This window comes from Papilio machaon, chromosome 14 (assembly GCF_912999745.1).
Source record: "Papilio machaon chromosome 14, ilPapMach1.1, whole genome shotgun sequence".
Taxonomy (NCBI): domain Eukaryota; kingdom Metazoa; phylum Arthropoda; class Insecta; order Lepidoptera; family Papilionidae; genus Papilio; species Papilio machaon.
Window position 1 is genome coordinate 613,219 of NC_059999.1, and position 17,725 is coordinate 630,943.

The 17,725-nt window shown below is 47.6% G+C and overlaps 1 protein-coding gene across 1 annotated transcript; it reads left to right on the top strand.

Annotated features, from left to right (window-relative positions):
• The first annotated feature begins 72 nt into the window (after positions 1-72).
• On the top strand, positions 73-17,522 carry LOC106710088 (anaphase-promoting complex subunit 1). The gene is made up of 23 exons (XM_045681054.1): positions 73-228; positions 580-781; positions 1,065-1,376; positions 1,810-3,158; positions 3,874-4,090; positions 4,301-4,461; positions 4,659-5,393; positions 5,723-5,870; positions 9,725-9,916; positions 10,207-10,375; positions 10,453-10,605; positions 10,987-11,224; positions 12,423-12,585; positions 12,677-13,024; positions 13,288-13,497; positions 14,167-14,290; positions 14,873-15,074; positions 15,542-15,664; positions 15,939-16,072; positions 16,142-16,247; positions 16,325-16,467; positions 16,551-17,019; positions 17,094-17,522. Exons 1-23 carry the CDS (start codon positions 205-207, stop codon positions 17,520-17,522), a joined length of 6,351 nt encoding a protein of 2,116 aa, XP_045537010.1. The 5' UTR covers positions 73-204.
• The last annotated feature ends 203 nt before the right edge of the window (positions 17,523-17,725 follow it).

Here is a 17,725-nt window from a genome sequence, read left to right on the forward strand (position 1 = left end):
AAATTATACTGGCAACATTTTTCCTAAAAGTGTTTGAAATTACATTGTCAAATCAAATTGACACAGGTCAAATCGAACCTGAATTGTTCGTTAAGAAATATCTTGTTATTAGATTTAATAACAATTTGGTTTTCTGTATAAAGAAGAATTGTATTGTTACAACAAACGTCAAGTTTATTTGTTTCAAATCTGGATGATAATACAATGATCGCGGCTTCAGAACCTTTGGTAAGTTATGTTATTTATTAAACAAGATTTATTGAATTCAAAGTGTAAAAATATATTGTTATGTTTAATGCGTATTGCTTTCAGTATTCCGTGTATTTTTACTATTTTATGAGAATATAGGCTTTATTTATTGACGATTTTTTCAAGACTAACTCTGTTTACCGGCTTTCACACCTTGTATTAAAACCTTAAAGAATAAGCTTTGCTTACTAATACGATAATGAGTCTTAATTTTTCAAAAACATTTATAATATCGGTATAACCAAATAGCAATTGTATCATTTTTATTTTATACAATCTGTGACATACAAAAAAAAAGCAAAATTCTTAATTAAAAGAATGTTCTTGTAGGAGTTTGTGCCTCATGGCAGGACAGTACTTGCAAAGCATCCCGGTCAGATCTATGGTAAAGGGCTTAATAATTCCTCATCGGAGAACTCTCTTATGTACAAATTGGCTAACTTTGCCATAAAGGATGAGAGTTTGCTCGAAAGTAAGGATTCTGGAGAGGAGTGGTGGTGCATCAGAGAAATTTATTATAGAGAAACTGTTGGTAAGTGTTAAAAGTACTTATTATAAGTAAATATTTGTATATTTCAATTGTTCCTTACCCTTTTCTTTAATTGACTGTCTTTAACAACAAAGATGTTCATAACTATGATTTTCCACAACTGAAACTTGTAAGAACATATTCATCCCCCTAATTCTCTTATAGTAAAAAGAGATAACAGGTTTTGTGCAGGCGCAGGTGTTGCAGTCGCTATAAGTATGCTTAGTATTCATTAAGTAATTGTCAAAACTGAAAATAATAATAAAAAAAACAATGTAACTTACAGATATAGATGAAGATGAGACCCAGCAATCAACCAAAGAGAAATATGAAGACTCTTTCAGACCTCCAAGTAGAATTAAACCAGAATTTAACATATCTATTAAATCAGAATTACTTAGCGGTATAAAGAGACCCGAAGCTGAAGCAGGTACTTCACAAGGGGGTAGTGCAAATAGTTCTAGCAACATGTCTAAGAAATTCAATTTAAATTCGTCACAGAATAAACAACCAATAACAAAACCTTTAAATCCAAAGACTGACTGTTGTTATGAAGAGGAACTTTATGTAAAGGGTTGTACTGCTGTTTGGTCTAAAGGTAAGAATAAAAATGACAAATAATCGAACCTGGATAAGTAAGAAACTTCTTAGAGTGAATGTCCCGTCCAACAACCTCTATAAGAGAGAAAAAATTATCCCTTGAAGTCTCACTTATCCTGGTTTGACTATATATTTTTTGTATGTTATTTAATAAAATATATGAAATACTAAACAAAATTCACATTGAATTAATCTTCCATGTCAATATATAGAAAACTAGCTGTCGCCCGCGACTTCTTCCGCGCGTACTTAAAAAAAATGTAATTAGTAGCCTATGTGTTTTTTCAAACTATGTTCAAGTCTGCGCCAAATTTCATTGAGATCCGTTGAACCGTTTCGAAGATACCTTCAAACAAATATCCATCCATCCATCTAAACATTTGCATTTATAACATTAGTAAGATTTATGTGTTTTTTCCCATTATTTTTAGGCTTAATATCAACACCTGGTACTAAGTTATCAGGACCTGAACAGAGAGAAACAATAGCTTGTTACACTATAGAGAACCCAATCAAACATGCAGCGTTCTGCAACTTTCATATTGGAATTAACAATACTATGTTACTAGATGCATTAAACTCACAAATAGGTGATGTCAAGAAAAATATCAAGATTGAAGATACAACGGAACATATAGAAACAAATATAATGCCATCAATATTATTAATGGACAGCAAATGTATGAGAGTTTACGCTGTAGATGGTCGAGAATATATAACAAGTATACCGTTCCAAGTTAAAAAAGTATGGCCCACGAAATACGGAGTTCTACTAGAAAAAGAACCATTACCTCAACTAAACAATTCATTATTACCAACATCATTTTTAAAATTCAACGAATCCTGCAACAGTTCTTTATACAAATCAAAGGCAAATGTGCCTTTTAACATGAGTGCAAAGTTACGAGCTGAATCCCTGGTTGGATATGACCAGGAATATCCATTACCCACGTGTTTTTCACTATCACATCCATTGGATGAAGTCATACCCATATTAATCAAGTCACCATCTCAAGGTTTACAATATTACAGCGACGGGGATGTTCAAATAATATTTGTTAGTGTCAACCCTAGTATAATTTTATTATACGATTGGAAGCTAGGATATCACTCATTATGGAAGATTCGAAAAGCAACAAGAGAGGAATGTTTAAACATGTGTCCGAATATAAACTCAACAACGACAGTGTTCAGTCAATCTTGTGATTTCGTTGGCAGCCCTATGCAAAGTATGGTAAAAAATACAACCAGTTGGAATGCTGGTAGTCCGTTTCAATCGAAGAAAGGTATGAATACACCAAATCGATCTCGTCAGAACAGTCCTATGGCACATATATTCCATCAGCAAGGGTTATCACCTCATGCCTCTATCGGACAAGCATCATCAACTTCGATGTTAGCAAATTCAATAACACAAACACCGCCATCTTTGCCTTTATACCCGGATATATGTTTAGATCACATTTGGACAGACAGTCAAGTGATACGGAGAGATCAAGTGGAAAGTCCCACCGATATAAAAACTTTCTTACATACAGATCTTGTTGGTCATGATTATCTCTGTTTTCTTGTGAAGGTTGGAGGTGCAAATAAATTACAGATTTTAAGATTGCAGCGGTCACATTCTCACGGACAGCTTTTGAAGAGCAATTTAATTGTGGGTGCCGTCTCCTCAGTTTATGCAAAAGATGCTGTTGTACTAAATGACTTAAAGATGATTGCGTTGATTGATGAATCTGGTAATATTATACTGCAGTCGGGGAACAGTGTTGTTGGCAAGGTATTTATATATTCCTTAAACATTTATTACTATGTTTATCTATATATATAAAAGAAAGTCGTGTTAGTTACACTATTTATAACTCAAGATCGGTCGAACTGATTTAGCTGAAAATTGATGGGGAGGTAGCTTAGAACTAGGAGACGTACATAGGAACTTTTTTATCTTGTGTGCATTTTTTTTTTATTCCGTGTTTACGGAGTCACGGGTAAAAGCTAGTTGTATATAAATATGGCGAATTTTAAGATGTGACGATATACAAAGTGATGTTTTAAGATCTAGGAAGTTGTTTATTGACCAATCTGATATCCTAATGCTATTAAGGGTATTAAAAACTAAGCCGCCATGCTATTATTGTTTACTGTAAAAAAAGCGTAGTTAGTAGCATATCTGTTCTACCAGACTATGTTATATATCTGTGCCAAAATTAAGCGATATCTGTTTAATTGTTTTGGTGATACCATCTAATAAAAATACATCCAAACTTTCAAATATGTACCTCAGTTTTATTAACTAGCTGACGCCCGCAACTTCGTACGCGCAACATTAAAAAAAAATTATGTAGCCTATGTGTTCTTCCAGACTATTTTCTACAACCGTGCCAAATTTCATCAAGATATGTTGAGCCGTTCTAGAGATACCTTCAAACAATACATCCATCTAAACATTCGTATTTATAATATTAAGTAAGATTTGAAATGACTGTTATATGTAGGTACACGTGGGCGGTGTACTCGCGCGCTTGCTGGACTCGCCGTACACGAAGCGCGCTGCGCACCCGCTGGCGCTGCCGGTGCTGCAGTCGCCGTTCCCTCGGCGCAGCAGTCTGCTGCCCAGTCGCAGCGACTGCGCCTTCGACGACTCCGCCCTGCATCTCCTCTCCCCCGTCCCCCACTCCTCCGTCTCCAGGATTGAGCACAAAGAAAGCTTGGGTAAGGATTTTATTACACTTGAATAACATTACGAAATCTTTGCAGAAAAAATTCCACTTAACCATTCTAAACTTATACCAATATTTACTTTTTACTACTCACCATTGTCAAAAATTCTTCCCCCCCTCACATTTTAGTACCATTTATCATACCAAATTGTACACTTTACCACGCCCTCACCTTTTACAACAGCACACCTTTTACCATCAGGTCTGCGCGGGCTGTGCGACGCTGCAGGACGTCGGCTCACACTGTGTCTGGAGAACGGCGTGTTGTACCGCATTGCGCTCCCACCACTCGCAGCCGCCGCACTCCCCCCTCGCGCTGCACACGCACTGCGCGCGCTGCTGCCCAGGGACATCGCCATGCAGGTACATACATACATACATACACATACATACATACGTCCATCCATACATACATATGGTTATACTAATCGAAAGAGAAATTAACTATGCGGTTTTTCATTATTTAAAAAAATTAGTATATGTGTTTCAATTCCTTTTTTTTTATTTATTTAATGATTTTTTAGTAATTTTGCACTCACATTAATCTGTTATATATGCAGGTGTTAATAAAATGGTATGGTGTAAGGAACGCTCCGGGTACACAAGATTTAACACCAGAACAGGAATGGTCGATGTTCTCGAAACTTCTACTTACTTTGATCGGATACGACGTAGAAAGACTGGGCCAGATGCGTCAGAGTGATGAGGATGGTGCAGAAGTTGCCAGCAAGAAACAGAGGACGTCCAGTGATGGTACACAGGACGATTGGGATTATCTTCTAAATTCTAGAATGCATAAAGCCATCGGCAGCTCACTTGCCTGTATGCTAAACCTTAGTCCAACACAACCGGAGTCAAAACATTGGAGAGGAAAGACAAAGACTATAGAAACTGATAAACCGGTGCAATTTAATACAAATTCACTTTTATTCCCGTATATGTTACAAGTTTTTTACGCTTTCCATTTATTATATGAAGATTTAAAATTAAATGTATTACTCTCGAGTAATTTGAAACCTTTATCTTCATTTTTATATCAATTAGCGAAAGATTTAAGATTAAATAATTATGTGAATCATTATTGGTTGGATTTTCCTAATGATTATCATTATGAATATATGGAAAAGGAGTCTCAAGTGACGGATGTTATGTTAAAGAAGCTCTCTCCACCGAATTACTTCTCACCGGAGCCTCCGGGGATATTCAGCTATTTGAATTCTATGTTGAAGAACTGTGATGTCGGATATTATCCTTATTTGCCTGAAGTTAATGATACCTGTCGGGATCTTATTGAGGTAAGTGAATATGTTCATAAATCCTACCATATTATCATTGAATCCTACCAATTAACACATTTTCATGGAAAAAAAAATTAACTGCCGATTTCAGATTTTATAATTTTTTTATTTTTATTTATACAAGTGTTTAGTTAGCAAAAAGGCACAGTTATATAAAATCAAATAGATTTGTTTTTAAATAAATGTTCATTTAGACATAAGCAGTCGGCAGTCGTGTCAGAGCGAGACAAACGTATTTGTATACATGAGAGAGCTATAGGTATATATCTAAATGAACTATTAGTGTTAGTTAGATTTAGTTTTCATTGTGTAACAACTTGTTGTAGATACTGAGTACAGTGGGTTGTGGGAGCGGCGCGGGAGTGCAGCCGCTCAGCCAGCAGGTGTTGGGCAGCAGCACTCCGCGCCCGCGCAGAGACTCCGGCCCTGCGCCTGCGCCGCACGCACAGGCCGCACTGCTCGCCGCAGACAGAGGTACACACACACAGACACACACAGCCGCTCAGCCAGCAGGTGTTAGGCAGCAGCACTCCTCGTCCGCGCAGAGACTCCGGCCCTGCGCCTGCGCCGCACGCACAGGCCGCACTGCTCGCCGCAGACAGAGGTACACACACACAGACACACACAGCCGCTCAGCCAGCAGGTGTTGGGCAGCAGCACTCCGCGCCCGCGCAGAGACTCCGGCCCTGCGCCTGCGCCGCACGCACAGGCCGCACTGCTCGCCGCAGACAGAGGTACACACACACAGACACACACAGCCGCTCAGCCAGCAGGTGTTAGGCAGCAGCACTCCTCGTCCGCGCAGAGACTCCGGCCCTGCGCCTGCGCCGCACGCACAGGCCGCACTGCTCGCCGCAGACAGAGGTACACACACACAGACACACACAGCCGCTCAGCCAGCAGGTGTTGGGCAGCAGCACTCCGCGCCCGCGCAGAGACTCCGGCCCTGCGCCTGCGCCGCACGCACAGGCCGCACTGCTCGCCGCAGACAGAGGTACACACACACAGACACACACAGCCGCTCAGCCAGCAGGTGTTGGGCAGCAGCACTCCGCGCCCGCGCAGAGACTCCGGCCCTGCGCCTGCGCCGCACGCACAGGCCGCACTGCTCGCCGCAGACAGAGGTACACACACACAGACACACACAGCCGCTCAGCCAGCAGGTGTTAGGCAGCAGCACTCCTCGTCCGCGCAGAGACTCCGGCCCTGCGCCTGCGCCGCACGCACAGGCCGCACTGCTCGCCGCAGACAGAGGTACACACACACAGACACACACAGCCGCTCAGCCAGCAGGTGTTGGGCAGCAGCACTCCGCGCCCGCGCAGAGACTCCGGCCCTGCGCCTGCGCCGCACGCACAGGCCGCACTGCTCGCCGCAGACAGAGGTACACACACACAGACACACACAGCCGCTCAGCCAGCAGGTGTTAGGCAGCAGCACTCCTCGTCCGCGCAGAGACTCCGGCCCTGCGCCTGCGCCGCACGCACAGGCCGCACTGCTCGCCGCAGACAGAGGTACACACACACAGACACACACAGCCGCTCAGCCAGCAGGTGTTGGGCAGCAGCACTCCTCGTCCGCGCAGAGACTCCGGCCCTGCGCCTGCGCCGCACGCACAGGCCGCACTGCTCGCCGCAGACAGAGGTACACACACACAGACACACACAGCCGCTCAGCCAGCAGGTGTTGGGCAGCAGCACTCCTCGTCCGCGCAGAGACTCCGGCCCTGCGCCTGCGCCGCACGCACAGGCCGCACTGCTCGCCGCAGACAGAGGTACAGACACACACACACACACACAGCCGCTCAGCCAGCAGGTGTTGGGCAGCAGCACTCCGCGTCCGCGCAGAGACTCCGTCCCTGCGCCTGCGCCGCACGCACAGGCCGCACTGCTCGCCGCAGACAGAGGCACACACACACAGACACACACAGCCGCTCAGCCAGCAGGTGTTGGGCAGCAGCACTCCGCGTCCGCGCAGAGACTCCGTCCCTGCGCCTGCGCCGCACGCACAGGCCGCACTGCTCGCCGCAGACAGAGGCACACACACACAGACACACACAGCCGCTCAGCCAGCAGGTGTTGGGCAGCAGCACTCCGCGTCCGCGCAGAGACTCCGGCCCTGCGCCTGCGCCGCACGCACAGGCCGCACTGCTCGCCGCAGACAGAGGTACACACACACAGACACACACAGCCGCTCAGCCAGCAGGTGTTGGGCAGCAGCACTCCTCGTCCGCGCAGAGACTCCGGCCCTGCGCCTGCGCCGCACGCACAGGCCGCACTGCTCGCCGCAGACAGAGGTACACACACACACACACACACACACAGCCGCTCAGCCAGCAGGTGTTGGGCAGCAGCACTCCGCGTCCGCGCAGAGACTCCGTCCCTGCGCCTGCGCCGCACGCACAGGCCGCACTGCTCGCCGCAGACAGAGGCACACACACACAGACACACACAGCCGCTCAGCCAGCAGGTGTTGGGCAGCAGCACTCCTCGTCCGCGCAGAGACTCCGGCCCTGCGCCTGCGCCGCACGCACAGGCCGCACTGCTCGCCGCAGACAGAGGTACACACACACAGACACACACAGCCGCTCAGCCAGCAGGTGTTAGGCAGCAGCACTCCTCGTCCGCGCAGAGACTCCGGCCCTGCGCCTGCGCCGCACGCACAGGCCGCACTGCTCGCCGCAGACAGAGGTACACACACACAGACACACACAGCCGCTCAGCCAGCAGGTGTTGGGCAGCAGCACTCCTCGTCCGCGCAGAGACTCCGGCCCTGCGCCTGCGCCGCACGCACAGGCCGCACTGCTCGCCGCAGACAGAGGTACACACACACAGACACACACAGCCGCTCAGCCAGCAGGTGTTGGGCAGCAGCACTCCTCGTCCGCGCAGAGACTCCGGCCCTGCGCCTGCGCCGCACGCACAGGCCGCACTGCTCGCCGCAGACAGAGGTACACACACACACACACACACACACAGCCGCTCAGCCAGCAGGTGTTGGGCAGCAGCACTCCGCGTCCGCGCAGAGACTCCGTCCCTGCGCCTGCGCCGCACGCACAGGCCGCACTGCTCGCCGCAGACAGAGGCACACACACACAGACACACACAGCCGCTCAGCCAGCAGGTGTTGGGCAGCAGCACTCCTCGTCCGCGCAGAGACTCCGGCCCTGCGCCTGCGCCGCACGCACAGGCCGCACTGCTCGCCGCAGACAGAGGTACACACACACAGACACACACAGCCGCTCAGCCAGCAGGTGTTAGGCAGCAGCACTCCTCGTCCGCGCAGAGACTCCGGCCCTGCGCCTGCGCCGCACGCACAGGCCGCACTGCTCGCCGCAGACAGAGGTACACACACACAGACACACACAGCCGCTCAGCCAGCAGGTGTTGGGCAGCAGCACTCCTCGTCCGCGCAGAGACTCCGGCCCTGCGCCTGCGCCGCACGCACAGGCCGCACTGCTCGCCGCAGACAGAGGTACACACACACAGACACACACAGCTGCTCAGCCAGCAGGTGTTGGGCAGCAGCACTCCTCGTCCGCGCAGAGACTCCGGCCCTGTGCCTGCGCCGCACGCACAGGCCGCACTGCTCGCCGCAGACAGAGGTACACACACACAGACACACACAGCCGCTCAGCCAGCAGGTGTTGGGCAGCAGCACTCCTCGTCCGCGCAGAGACTCCGGCCCTGCGCCTGCGCCGCACGCACAGGCCGCACTGCTCGCCGCAGACAGAGGTACACACACACACACACACACACGCACGCACGCACGCACGTACGCACGTTCGCACGCACGCAAGCACGCACGCACGGTCGCACGCACGCACACACACACAGCTAATTAGCCTGAGCCCGACACAACAGGCATATAGCTCCCGTGTCTGTCGGTACCCTAAGACATTTTATTTCATTTTTTAAAAAACATATACACAAACACACACACATAACGTTACATTCAATGGGAAAAAAAACTTCCTCTTACTCATTGTAAATGTCATGTATGTATCATAGCAAAAAAATAATTATTTTTTTGACATACTTAAAAATGATTAGAGCCATTAATTAAATAAGGAATAAAAAAAAATTATAGATGTCAGCCCACTCTTGACGATAGCGCAACCTATTTAAGCCTTCAGCCATACTTAGTATTTTCAGTATTTAACACAAAAGCATTCTAGACTGACACGAGATGCTACACGAAAATGAATGTCAATAAATTTTAACCTTTTCGACTAAAGCTACTTGAATAGTTGTCAACTGGAACTGTAGTGTCATTGCTCAGTTCATGAACTCATCAAGCTACAAAATAATAAGTTATTTCTTTTCCAGGTATAACATTGAGGGGCATAGACAACTTCCCGCCAGCTATAGGTCTGATGCTGCTGAGCATCTTCAACCGGTCGAAGAGTACTCCACCTACAGACTGGCCTCCGCAGGCTTACTGCCTCGTGATGCGAGAGGACCTCGCCGCACTCACACACACCGCAGCCGCCATGACAGACACACACGAGTACCTGGAGAGTGAGTACAACAAACAACTTTAGTCTTTATTACACTAGTCATAGAGACGAATTTGCCATAGCTAAGAACTGAAGTTTTATTGAAGCGAAATTGAGTACGCAATTTTCGACTTTAACCTACAGTTAATAGAGATCAATTTGCTATCACAAATTTTCTAGATTGTACTTGTTTGTGAACGTACTTTTGTACGTACGTGTGCGTATGTACATTGTATGTACGGATAAAAGTTAAATTTCGTTTATATAATTTGTACATTTAATTTTGTTCTATTATAAAGTTTATTGTTACAGCATTGGCTCTGGAAGCCCTGGAAAAGGAGACAGCGTACTCCGTGGTGACTAAAGGGACGGAGGAGGGAGGTGGAGGGGGAGCGGCGGGTGCGGCGTGGGAGGAGGAGGCCACCGGCATGGAGCATCTCAACACCAAGCTGCTGGCGCTGCTCTACCCCAGGGACCATCGGTAAGAGCACAATTTGCTTTTAATTTCAAAGTGTCACTAAAGGAGGTCTATATTCTATGTTGATGTTGATGTTGCAGTATGACGGAGGTGTTCCGACTGCTGCAGTCTTCAATCCCGGCCACCATCAACCTGACGCAGCGGCCCGAGGTCTCCGACCACGACTTCATCGAGGAACAGGAGAAGTACCTGTACGCGATCACCACCAGGACCACGGCGTTGCCCGTCGCCAGGTAACTACCGCACAAGTAATTTACTAGTTCCAGAAGTAGTAGGTTGTGAGGAATACATTTTTATTGTTGTATAGGTTAAGAGGGCTAACGAGCAGGAGATCCTCTAATATAAATTAATCCATGGACATCCACAACTCCAGAAGAACTGTAGATGCATGTCAGCCTTTAATGAAATTGTATGCTTCTTTCTTTATTTGAAGGAAAGTCGTAACTTTTTTTAAATACAGCTGAGGATAGAATATTCTACAACTTACTTGTGCGAGGTAGAAACCTAAAAAATTCCAGTTAGCCATTAATGTATTATGTATTTGGTGGTCTATCAACTTATGTTTCCAAGCCATTCTTTAGAACACTTCTGTTAGTAAATGTGTTGTATGTCAGGGGCATGGTGACGCTGCGCAGTGTGCCAGCAGGTGCGACAGAGCCTGCACGTGCAGCACGGCTGTGTGTGTCAGGACGTGGACCTCCTCCGCGATGTCACGCTATCACGCTGAGTGATGCCGCACCTGCTGCACTGCTCTGGCCCTCCTTCCACAATGGCGCTGCAGCAGGACTAGCACTGGTACCTGTCGCCGGACGTACCATACACCATAGCTGGATAGTCTACAACAAGCCCAGGGTTAGTTATACCAACGTATGGTAACTTTAAAGATGGTGTTATCTCAATTTATAGCAACCATAACCCGATGACAATTGTACCGTCCCGCAAGGCTTAAAAAGGTGTCCTTGCGCCCTGGGTCCCTAACTCCCTAATGAGGTGAGAAAAGAAACTCAGGTGGTAACAAAGATATATATAATATTACCAAGCACTCAGCGGTAGGCACATAAAATTTATAAGGTCGTGGGGTAACGTGCTATCAGTCTCTGCTTCCGCGGCGTTTATTACTCCCCTGCTTTGGCTGAACTACGGTGGCGTCGCCCAGCGACGGATGAGCGGCGGCAGGCCAAGGAACGGCAGGACAGGAGGTGCACGTCGACCGTAGCTGGGTGCTCCCTAGGCAGCTAAGCGGCGGCCGCAGGAATTCGGTAGACGTCGGTGCTGAGGTCGCAACGGCAGGTCAGCTACCGATGTATGAAGCTGGCAAGCGATAGCTTGCTCGGAGATTGCTAGCTTGCAGTAAAATTCGTACAGTGCTCCTGGAAATTCAAAACACCAGACCGTTAGTTCGGTAAGGCGTTGTTCCTCCGCCTGGTATCCACCATCAGCAACTCAAGAAAAGCAATACGTAGCGGCTTGACGATGGTGGAACTATCAGAACGGAGTTTACAAAGCAAAAGCGAAGCAAACGAAAATTAAAATAAATTTAAATAAAATGCGAAATAACGTATTATAAAGATAAAGGATAAATAATGAAAAATCAGCAATAAGATCTTATGTAAAATAAAGAAAACACAAATTTAAATGTACAAAAGAAATAAGTTAAAGTTTTAAAAATGACCGTTAGCAACAAGAACAACGAACGTTTAAAAAAATACGGTTATAAAGGACAATTAAATTTAGCAACATTACATATTTTATTTTATGTGCCATAAAACTTACCCTAAAACGGGAACAAGTACTTAAATTGTATTAGTATTAATGTAGAAAAAAATAACTTTTGAACGCCAACGTTAGCCGGAAACGATCACACCAAAACTAAGACGCCGGTGACCGCTCTTCTCAGGAGATTGCAGGCAAGTGGCCCGGCACGTATGCAGCGACCCCGCCGAGCCCGGGTCGCCCCTCTAACCCGCGCAGTCCCCGCGGCGCGTGCGCCGGAGTGCACAGACTATGTGACGTTTTAAATACGTTACACAATGGCTTTTGTGATGTGCAGGGCACTCAGGATATGTCTGCGGAGCACGCTGGCTTCCTGCTGGCGCTGGGACTGAATGGTCACCTGCGCGATATGCCATACATGAACATGTTCGACTACTTCGTCAAGTGCAACGAGATGATCAGCATCGGCCTGCTTCTAGGCCTCGCCGCAACATACAGAGGTCTACACGATAGATGGCGCTGATACTAATTAATACATTTAGTTACAGCGCCATCTATATTTTGAAAACCGTTTTGTGTTGAATTATGTAGGTACTATGGACGTGCAAGCTACGAAGATGATGAGTATTCATCTGGAGGCTCTACTGCCGCCCACTTCCATCGAGCTGGACATCCAGCAGAACATCCTGGTGGCTGCGCTTCTTGGTGTTGGTCTGCTGTACCAGGCCACCGCTCATGCGCACTACGCACAGGTCCTTCTCAATGAGATAGGCAAGCCGCCGGGTCCGGAGCTGGAGAACTGTGTGGAGCGTGAAGGGTACGCGCTGGCGGCGGGGCTGGCGCTGGGGCTGGTTTGTGTGGGCGCCGGAGACTCCGCCCCACCTCACCTCGCACCTCGCCTACGCGCCTACGTCCTCGGTGGAGACAGACATACATACGGTCAGGATAACAAACCCACACCATTCTATACTGAATTGTTGCAATAACTTAAATTAAAAAGTACATTCAACATCAAGTTATAATGTAAGAAATTTCTAAATATCCCGGACATAATACAATTAATTTTGAAGTAGTTTTTGGTCAGGTTCAAGAAAAAAAAACATGTCACTGTGAACAGTATAATTTTTTCTTATTATATTTTTGACTAGAGAACCATTATTTAATTATAAAAACCGACATATGTAAAGTTTGTCTGTACGCAGGTCGCGAGGGCGGTGGTGTGGGCGTGTCTTGTGCGGCGGGGGGCGGGGCTAACGTGGACGTGACGTCACCGGGTGCCACACTGGCGCTGGGGCTGCTGTACCTGCGTGCGGGTCAGTGTGCACCCGCCGCATGGCTCGCACCCCCCACCACACCCTACCTGCTAGACTTCGTGCGACCTGACCTTCTCATGCTAAGAGTCATCGCTAGAGGTACACACGCAAATTTAACTTGTCAAAGAATTTAATTCACTACCCACTTATAAATGCATAACTATCACTATTAGACCTGTCAGATAATAATCTATACTTACTCTATGATCAATTCAATAATCTATGACTTTTATAAAAGACTAGCTTTTACCCGCGACTTCGTCCGCGCGGAATAAAAAAATGCACACAAGATAAAAAAACTTGTGAGCCGTCATGGGACGCCTGGCAGATGTGAAACATCGTGTGTGTACAAGTAATATGCATTAAATATTATAATGATAATCATAATAATAATGATATACATTGTATACCTTAGTATAGCGGGGCGACCCGTCGTCACGGCAAGCGTCGCCACGCCAACGATTCGGTTTACAAGTGATCCTATAGATGTTTCACATCAAAAGTTCCTATGTCCGTTTCCTGGTTCTAAGCTACCTGCCCACCAATTTTCAGTCAAATCGATTCAGCCGTTCTTGAGTTATAAATAGTGTAACTAACACGACTTTCTTTTATATATAGAAATGGCTTTTCTTACTCAAAATCCAAAATAACCACATTCAACCAACAAGACCTAACACTTAGCGAAAGCTTGTCATAGCAACATTGTTGCTATGACAAGCTTTCGCTCTAATTCTACTGTTAATGTTAGATTATCTTGATTAATTTCAGGTCTGATCCTTTGGGATAGTATCGAAGCGTCTGAGGAGTGGGTGGAGGAGCAGGTGCCGGCCACCATCCGTCCATACTGCTTCGTTAAACCCAGCGACGACAACATCGACTACGAGGCCATGAAGTAAACAGACGTTACTGTTAATGCGCCTTTAATAAATTGATAATCTATATATATAACTAGCTGTCACCCGCGACTCCGTCCGCGCGGTTCGTAGATTTACCATAGCAGCGCCATCTATTGATTACTTACTCAACCCAGTCGAAAGGTATCGACATCTGTTAGAATCATTTGGAGTTAACAGATAATTGTGACTGTCAAATAATAACAGACAAATAATTAGCAATAAATTAAAATTGCGACTATAATTTGAGATTTAAATTATCCTATCTCTCAAGTTGGATCGAACTGCACATGGTGTGCGAATTTTATTATAATCGGTTAAGTGGTTTAGGAGTCCATTGAGGACAAACATTGTGACACGAGATTTATATATATTAAGAATATATAAAAGAAAGTCGTGTTAGTTACACTATTTATAACTCAAGAACGGCTGAATCGATTTAACTGAAAATTGGTGGGCAGGTAGCTTAGAACCAGGAAACGGACATAGGATAATTTTTACCCCGTTTTCTATTTTTTATTACACGCGGACGGAGTCGCGGGTAAAAGCTAGTATTACAAAATACTGTTTATTGTCCACAGCCAAGCATACTGCAATATAATATCTGGTGCGTGTTTCGCACTGGGGCTGCGGTTCGCCGGCTCCGGTGATGAGGATGCGCTGGAGGCTGTGCTGAGCAGCGCTCGGAGACTGCTGGGAGCACCCGGCCGCCGCCTCGCCCATCTCGCAGGAGCCGCCACCATAGAGACCTGTCTCTGTGTCTGTCTGCTCGCCGCCGGCATGGTGACACATACATACATACATATAACAGTGGTAGACGCCAGCAACAACAACATTAGTTGCAGGAATTGTCCTCGCTCAGTGAAATACCACGACCTCACAGAAGACAGGCGTCAAGTGGAAGTAATTCTAAGTACAGTCTGATGAGTGTGATGCCGAAGACCTAGATTTAGTCCTCTTTCCCTTATAAGGAAAGGATGAGAAGGGGAGGTGGGTTTGATGGAGGAGGTTTGATAGGAAGGTTAAATTTGCTATCACTTTTTGTGCGTCTCCTCCTTCGTGGATTAAAGGTAGACAACGCATCTGCAATTGCGAATGTCTATGGGTAGCGGTCGCTTCGCCATTTCGGCGAATTTATGTGATCGCTTGCCACATTGTAATATAAAAAAAATACATACATACATACATACACGTTCTTTTAATGAAATAATAATACATGTATTTGATTTATGTATGTTTTGTATGGTCAGATAATGAGCGGGCGCGGTGATCTGCGTGTATTGAGGCTGTGTCGGCGGCTGCGCGCGCGCATCGCAGTACGCGGCCCGCAGACCTCCGCTACACAACCACACGCCCTCTCACATGGAGCACAGGTATACTACATTATCTAGACCAGTGTTTCCTAAAGTGGACGATAACGTTCCTTTGGAGGCGTTTGAATTAGGAGGGGGCGAAAGAATGGAGGGCATTGAAATTAGTTAAAGTAATGAAATTGTGGTTTTTAAGTTTTAGGGCTGAATAAAAATTAGGGGGCTCTGAAATATAATTCATTTTCAAAGGGGGCGGTGAAAGAAATAAGTTTGACAATCACTGATCTAGACTATTCTTTAAATTTTTTCCATCGTTAATAATCGTTGTTGTGAGCAGATGGCGGTGCACTGCACAGTGGGGCTGCTGTTCCTGGCGGGAGGGCGCGGCACCCTGAGCACCTCGCGCACCGCACTCGCCGCACTCCTCATCGCCTTCTTCCCAAAGTTCCCCACACACAGCGAGGACAACAGGTCTGCGACATCTGCTGGTACACTACAGCATCCTCTATAGCAACACCTGTTCTAATGCTGTTGTTGTAGGTACCATCTGCAAGCGTTCCGCCATCTGTACGTGCTGGCTGTGGAGCCGCGTCTGCTGCTGCCCCGCGACCTCGACACCGGGAAACTGTGCTACGCTCATCTCCAGGTCTGCCGTGCTCCTCACATCTCATACCAAACATATTGGGAGACAGAATAGAGTAGTGACCCGTTGAATATTTGCAGGTGGTGGACTTGCAGGGCGTCGTCAAGGAGATGAAGGCGCCCTGCATCATCCCCGAGCTGGACAGCCTCAAGGAGGTGAAGATCGACGACCCGCGCTACTGGCCCATTGTCTTCCGCAGGGACCAGAACTGGGACCAACTCAAGTAACTACAATAACTATATTAGATTGTCGAGTAAAAAGGTTTTACATCTTATTATTACGATCTTAATATTAATGTCCTTACAGAAAATTCCTGAACTTCACGTGGTGCATAGACATAAAGCAGCGCGCCGGCTGCCTGTCTTACGTGTCGGACCCTCACGGCTTCCTCACCATCCTGGCGCACACCCTCACACTGGACAAGACCAACATGTGGCTCGCCACGCCGGACAACATCGACCTCTTCACCAACGACGACAAAGTGCGCAGCTTCGTCAAACATCACCTGCAGGGCGAGCCGGCGCCGGGCGCGGGGGGCGCGGGGGGCGGGGCGGGGGGCGTGTCCGGAGCTGCGGGGGGCGGGGCCTGCGCAGACTGCCTCGTGGCGCTGCGGCGACGCGGGGCGGCGCGGGGCGAGGGCGTGACGCGCACGTGCCGCTGTCGCCGCTACAGCCGCGAGGAGGAGGAGCACGCGCAGGCGCTCAGCATGCTCACATACGAGTGCCTCGTCAAGGACTCGCTCTGCGCCCTGCCCGTCTGGGCCACATTCCTCAAGGTTTGTTATTACATCACCTACAAGTTTTATTAGTTGTACAAACACGATTTATGAAACTAAAAATTATTATTTAGATAATAAAGACGATGCGAACGGAGCCGACGTCGTACGACGTGTGGCAGGTGCGGCTGTTGGTGTCTCTTGCTGAGCAGCAGGGTGCGGCGGCGGCGGCGGAGATGCGCGTCGACGGGGACGAGGCGCTCGCCGAGCCGCTCGTCTCCGCGGAACTCGCGCTCGCACTCAAGCAGCGAGTCGCCGCCTTGTTGGACGACTGGCAGCCGCGTCTGGCGCCAGCACTGCGCCGGTATGCTGGCGTAGGCGGTGCTTCCAGTGCTGGACGACGTGCCGGTGATGAGACACGACACGCGCTGGCCGCCTATGTCCTGTACCACGGAGTACGCGCGGGGCAGTGCGGGGCGGGGCGGGCGCGTGCTGCGGCGCTGGCCTGTGCGCCCTCCCCGCCCGCCGCCGCCGTCGCTGCGCTCGCGCCGCTGCTCAGCTGATGGCGGCCAGCGCGCGCCCGCACGCGCACTCAGCGACACTGAATTCTACCTTAAATTTCAGTCAAATGACAACATTTGAAACACCTGCACAAATATAATATTTGCGAATGTTCACTTCTTTGTCGATTCAAGAGTGAATTAGTAACAGCGCCATCTATTGACAAATCTGCATGTTGAAAAACTTCTTTGTAAACATAGTATGT